General features: G+C 45.5%; 1 protein-coding gene across 1 annotated transcript in view; it reads left to right on the top strand.

The window, feature by feature from the left end:
* LOC121549494 (bone morphogenetic protein 7-like) overlaps positions 1-6,684 on the top strand; it is a 61,181-nt gene that overhangs the window by 32,415 nt on the left and 22,082 nt on the right. The window contains exon 2 of the mRNA XM_041861284.2: positions 3,152-3,344. Within this exon, the coding sequence (XP_041717218.1) occupies positions 3,152-3,344 (193 nt within the window). The remainder of the gene's footprint in view (positions 1-3,151; positions 3,345-6,684) is intronic.

Below are 6,684 nucleotides of genomic sequence, written 5' to 3'. Positions count from 1 at the left end.
AACAGGGAAGTCTCTTTATACCTATAGTACTGAACCACCATATCAAACAGGGAAGTCTCTTTATACTATAGTACTGAACCACCATATCAAACAGGGAAGTCTCTTTATACTATAGTACTGAACCCCCGTTATCAAACAGGGAAGTCTCTTTATACTGTAGTACTGAACCCCCGTTATCAAACAGGGAAGTCTCTTTATACTGTAGTACTGAACCCCCGTTATCAAACAGGGAAGTCTCTTTATACTGTAGCACTGAACCCCCGTTATCAAACAGGGAAGTCTCTTTATACTATAGTACTGAACCACCGTTATCAAACAGGGAAGTCTCTTTATACTGTAGTACTGAACCCCCGTTATCAAACAGGGAAGTTTCTTTATACTGTAGTACTGAACCCCCGTTATCAAACAGGGAAGTCTCTTTATACTGTAGTACTGAACCCCCGTTATCAAACAGGGAAGTCTCTTTATACTGTAGCACTGAACCCCCGTTATCAAACAGGGAAGTCTCTTTATACTTTAGTACTGAACCACCGTTATCAAACAGGGAAGTCTCTTTATACTGTAGTACTGAACCCCCGTTATCAAACAGAGAAGTTTCTTTATACTATAGTACTGAACCCCCGTTATCAAACAGGGAAGTTTCTTTATACTGTAGCACTGAACCCCCGTTATCAAACAGGGAAGTCTCTTTATACTGTAGTACTGAACCCCCGTTATCAAACAGGGAAGTCTCTTTATACTGTAGTACTGAACCCCCGTTATCAAACAGGGAAGTCTCTTTATACTGTAGTACTGAACCCCCCTACAATTCCTCCCGTAGCCCTCCCCTCCCTCCACATCACTACTCTACCATTTAATTTACTACTCAGATTTGTTGGGGAGGTCTGGTGTGGCGGAGGTGAAGTGTGGGCTCAATGTCTGAATCTCACACGGGAACGCTGCATGGAAATCTGTTCAGAGCGGGAGAGTGGAACATGACACTCCATCAAGACTGAGTTGTGAGGCATCCGGCTGGCCTTGTACTGATGTGGCAGAAAAAACACAGCCAGTGGAGCCAGCCCTGGGAACTAGAGGGTGATAGTGTGTGTGTAGTGAGAGAAAGTGTGTGTGACTGAGCATGGTTGGAGGCAGGAATGCCATCAGTGTGCAGGGGGGGTTATTGCTTCCCCCTCTCGCTCCCCCTATCCCCCTCGCTCCCCCTATCCCCCTCTCTCCCCCTCTCCCCCCTCTCCCCCCTCTCTCCCCCCTCTCCCCCCTCTCCCCCTCTCCCCCTCTCTCCCCCTATCCCCCCTCTATCCCCCCTCTATCCCCTCTCTCCCCTCTCTCCCCTCTCCCTCTATCCCCCCTCTATCCCCCCTCTCTCCCCCTCTCCCTCTCTCTCTCTCCCTCTCTCTCCCCCTCTCCCCCTCTCTCCCTCTCTATCCCCCTCTATCCCCCTCTCTCCCCTATCCCCCTCTATCCCCCTCTCTCCCCCCTCTCTCCCCATCTCTCCCCCTCTCCCCCTCTCTCCCTCTCTCTCCCTCTCTATCCCCCTCTCTCCCCCTCATCCGTCTAAGAAGCAGTAGATCTGTTCTATGTGTAGTATTTCTATGCTTCCCATTATTACATTTCGTTTTTGCATCTTTAACTTTCGGTTTTCTACACCAGCTTCAAACAGCTGAAAATACAATATGTTTGGTAATGGAAAATATATTTCACAGCGGTTTAGATGGTACAATGATTCTCTACACTATACTTGCTTGTTTTATCACATAAACTGAAATTAGGCAAATTTTTAGAATTTTAGCAACCAGGAAATGGCAGAGCGATTTCTGCATAGTGCACCTTTTAGGTTTGGACTGGTTTTCACTTTTGAATATTTAGGCCCACCATGTGAAGCCCCAAGAGTTTCCCAAGAAACAGGAGTTGAACTAACCTTTAATAATGAACACTGTAGCGAGAGTGGGAAGGCATTGAGATGTGTGAAAGAGTCCCACCAGGGGGTCACACTGTGGTTATTGCTTCCCCTTCTCTCTCTCGCTCCCCCTCCCTCTTCCTCTCTCCCCCTCTCTCCCTCGCTCTCTCTCTCCCCCTCTCTCCCTCGCTCTCTCTCTCCCCCTCCCCCTTTCTCTCCCCCTCTCTCTCGCTCCCCCTTCCTCTCTCCCTCCCCTCTCTCTCTCTCTCTCTCTCTCTCTCTCTCTCTCTCTCTCTCTCTCTCTCTCTCTCTCTCTCTCTCTCTCTCTCTCTCTCTCTCTCTCTCTCTCTCTCTCTCTCTCTCTCTCTCTCTCTCTCTCTCTCTCTCTCTCTCTCGCTCTCTCTCTCTCTGCTCTCTCGCTCTCTCTCTCCCTCTTTGTGTTGTATTGAACTTTGGGGAAAGTGGCTTTATTGTGGGGACATCTCAGAGCGAAACAGGAACCATTTCCTTGGGGAACACATTATTATTGCAACGCCTGTTGCAGTTGAAAGAGGGAAGCTTTGTGGGGAGGCAATAGTTGTTTTTTGTCATTTGTAGCCTCTGAAGTGGTCGTTGGAACACACAGACTGAGTCATGGGCTTTCACTGCAGACAATAACAGGGGATTTAATAAGGAAACAGTAAGCCACAACCCTATTAGTCTAAATGCGATGCTTTGAAACTCTTTATGGTGAGCCTCAGTGCTGTCTGTGAATGAGATATATCCATCAACCACTTAACTGCATAGGAATACATTGAACGTCTAAGGAACTAACTGCATGTACAGCGTAACAGGCGGAAGTCATTTTTACTATTAACGTCTGTCCCTGTGGGGCCTCTTCAAGTCAAACCCTGTTTGTTATGCTAGCTGAGCTACATGTTAACATCCGAACAGCACATCCTGTGTGTGGCCTCATTAGCTAGACAACTCAAAAAAGTCATTCATGTTTACATCCGCAGACTTTGAAGGACGAAACCCAACACTATGCCTCTATGTAAACTAATTGTACATTGTAAACGAATGGGTGCGTAGAGATACAAGAAACATAACAAGTCGTCCTGCGGTCAGGTATCTCTCCTGTTCATTTATATTCCTTGGTTTGACTGTTGCACATCTCAGCCATGTTCTAACCAACGATGTTGTGCATACATACGGTAATCTTATGTACAGTACGCATGTCTGGCTCTAACTTATGTCTCTGCCCGGTGTGTTTGCCAGTGGAGTACGACAGAGAGCTGTCGCCACACAGACTGCACCACAAAGAGTTCAAGTTCAACCTGTCCCAGATCCCCGAGGGCGAGGCCGTCACCGCCTCCGAGTTCCGCCTCTACAAGGAGTGTGTGAGCCGAGCCGTCCGCAACGAGACCCTCCTGCTCAGCGTCTACCAAGTGGTGCAGGAGTACTCCAACAGGTAACACACACACAGTTCAGTCCTTATATGTAAATCTGGTGAAAATAGGATCATCTCATCAGCACCTTTTCACAGTCAGATAGCTTGGTGCTTGCTATTACTATATAAATGGGTTCATATCAGGGCTAGCATGTTGTATTGTTTTATAGTGCTGAAGTCATGCTATCACAGTAATGCTATATACACTGTATATACAAAAGTATGTGGACACCCCTTCACAGTAGTGGATTCGGCTATTTCAGCCACACTCTTTGCTGACAGGTGTATTAAATTGAGCAAACAGCCATGCAATCTCCATAGACAAACATTGGCAATAGAATGGCCTTAATGAAGAGCTCAGTGACTTTCAACGTGGCACTGTCATAGGATTCCACCTTTCCAACAAGTCAGTTCATCATATTTCCGCCCTGCTAGAGCTGCCACGGTCAACTGTAAGTGGTGTTATTGTGAAGTGGAAACATCTAGGAGCAACAACAGCTCAGCCGCGAAGTGGTAGGCCACACAAGTTCACAGAACGGGACCGCCGAGTGCTGAAGCGCATAGCGCTTTAAAATCGTCTGTCCTCAGTTGCAACACTTACTACCGAGTTCCAAACTGCCTCTGGACGCAACGTCAGCACAATAACTGTTAGTCGGGAGCTTTTCATGGTTCGGGCTAGGCCCCTTAGTTCCAGTGAAGGGAAATCTTAACGCTAAAGCATACAATGACATTCCAGACGATTCTGTGCTCCCAACTTTGTGGCAACAGTTTAGGGAAGGCCCTTTCCTGTTTCAGCATGACAATGCCCCCGGGCACAAAGCGAGGTCCATACACAAATGGTTTGTCGAGATTGGTGTGGAAGAACTTGACTGGCCTGCACAGAGCCCTGACCTCAACCCCATCGAGCACCTTTGGGATGAATTGGAACATGGACTCCGAGCCAGGCCTAATTGCCAAACATCAGTGCCCGACCTCACTAATGCTCTTGTGACTGAATGGAAGCAAGTCCCCGCAGCAATGTTCCAACATCTAATGGAAATTCTTCCCAGAAGAGTGGAGGCTGTTATAACAGCAAAGGGGGGACCAACTCCATATTAATGCCCATAATTTTGGAATGAGATGTGTGATGAGAAGGTGTCCACATACTTTAGGTCATGTAGTGTATTTGAGGTACATATATTGTTATTCTATTGGGTTACTATTTACTATTTTTTGTTGTTGATTTTTTTACTTTTCAACTCTGTATTGTTGGGAAAGGGCTCGTAAGTAAGCATTTCACAGTAAAGTCTACACCTGTTGTATCCGGGGCATGTGACAAATAAAATGTAATTGATTGATATAGATGTATAGTATTTGTGAGTGCCACTGAGGCAGAATCCTCCATAGAATGATATATAGGATACAGACAGAACTCTGAAATCCTCTCAGCTTTCCATCTGATTCAGCTTCTTCCAGTGATCTGTCTAACACTGGGATGATATGGTTCAGCTTCTCCCAGTGATCTGTCTAACACTGGGATGATATGGTTCAGCTTCTTCCAGTGATCTGTCTAACACTGGGATGATATGGTTCAGCTTCTCCCAGTGATCTGTCTAACACTGGGATGATATGGTTCAGCTTCTCCCAGTGATCTGTCTAACACTGGGATGATATGGTTCAGCTTCTCCCAGTGATCTGTCTAACACTGGGATGATATGGTTCAGCTTCTCCCAGTGATCTGTCTAACACTGGGATGATATGGTTCAGCTTCTCCCAGTGATCTGTCTAACACTGGGATGATATGGTTCAGCTTCTCCCAGTGATCTGTCTAACACTGGGATGATATGGTTCAGCTTCTCCCAGTGATCTGTCTAACACTGGGATGATATGGTTCAGCTTCTCCCAGTGATCTGTCTAACACTGGGATGATATGGTTCAGCTTCTCCCAGTGATCTGTCTAACACTGGGATGATATGGTTCAGCTTCTCCCAGTGATCTGTCTAACACTGGGATGATATGGTTCAGCTTCTCCCAGTGATCTGTCTAACACTGGGATGATATGGTTCAGCTTCTCCCAGTGATCTGTCTAACACTGGGATGATATGGTTCAGCTTCTCCCAGTGATCTGTCTAATGAGGGGGAAAGTATATTGCTACTCCGCCCTCCTAGTCAGTCCTAAGCTTGTCGAAAAGAGGGATAATGTATACTGCTACTCTGTCCTCCTAGTTAGTCCTAAGCTTGTCGAAAAGAGGGATAATGTATACTGCTACTCTGTCCTCCTAGTTAGTCCCGATCTTGTCGAGATGAGGGATAATGTATACTGCTACTCTGTCCTCCTAGTCAGTTCCGATCTTGTCGAGATGAGGGATAATGTATACTGTGTGCAGAGGAAAGACTTAACTACACGTACTTCTCCAGACATTGATTACACGGTAGCGTAGCTCTGGTTTTCTGCCATGTATTCTCTCTTGAATGAGGCATGACCACAACGCCTTACCAATATAGCCTGACTTTAGTGTCCCAAAAACAGAAGCAAGGCCAAAACACGCCAAGTATTTACATTGTGGCTGCTGGGAGAGACGTCCCAGTCGGAGACAACAGACACTAAAATAGCTGGATGGTATTGATGTTTTGAAAACGGTGGGAGACGATGTAAGATTCTGCATTGAGTTCATTGAGGCACTTTTTAAGGAAAAGTCATTGAGTTGATAATATGTCCCAAAATGCTTTTTGGCCCACGCCGTTGTAAGACGGGCATCTGTTTTCCTTATGTGTAGTGATGCAATTGTATTATTACGTTTGCTGTATACGTTTCTGGTCGTCTACAAGTCCTCAATTCATTTAAAATTGTAAAGACAATTGCTCTTTTTAAAGTTTCTGCTGGATTCTTGTTTTTGTAAAAGTGTTTCTATGTCTATATCATGAGGATCTTGTTTGCCACATTCTCTTATCTTCACAATAGGCGGTTTGTGCTCTGCTGCCCGCAGGCAAAGCCTTTTATTTTGCGATATATTTGGAGATTAAAGGGGCCATATATCTCCAATTACTGTATTATTGTAGGAGGATGTTTACCTTTAGGCAAATTATAGCTTGGTTTGTGGGCTATCCGAGAACATCGCTTTGTGCTTTGTGCTTGCAAATCCTAACTACTTGTGCGGCTTGCAAAACACATTTGCTGACAAACAGATAAATTTGTAAGTGGTTCAAGTCTTCGAAGTTGTAATTGCTTTGATTATAGCTCACAATCTTTTAATAAGCACATGGGGTAGTGAAAGCTTGCAAGCAGGGCTGAACAGAGGTACAACTACACATCATTGCCAAAATACATCCTCTGAAGTTTTATAAAAGCTACAAGATAGGCTAAAAAAATCCATGAATAAGG

Source organism: Coregonus clupeaformis, unplaced genomic scaffold (genome assembly GCF_020615455.1).
Source record: "Coregonus clupeaformis isolate EN_2021a unplaced genomic scaffold, ASM2061545v1 scaf0140, whole genome shotgun sequence".
Lineage (NCBI taxonomy): Eukaryota > Metazoa > Chordata > Actinopteri > Salmoniformes > Salmonidae > Coregonus > Coregonus clupeaformis.
Note: the sequence above shows the minus strand (reverse complement) of the source record. Positions and strands in the feature narration are given on the sequence as shown.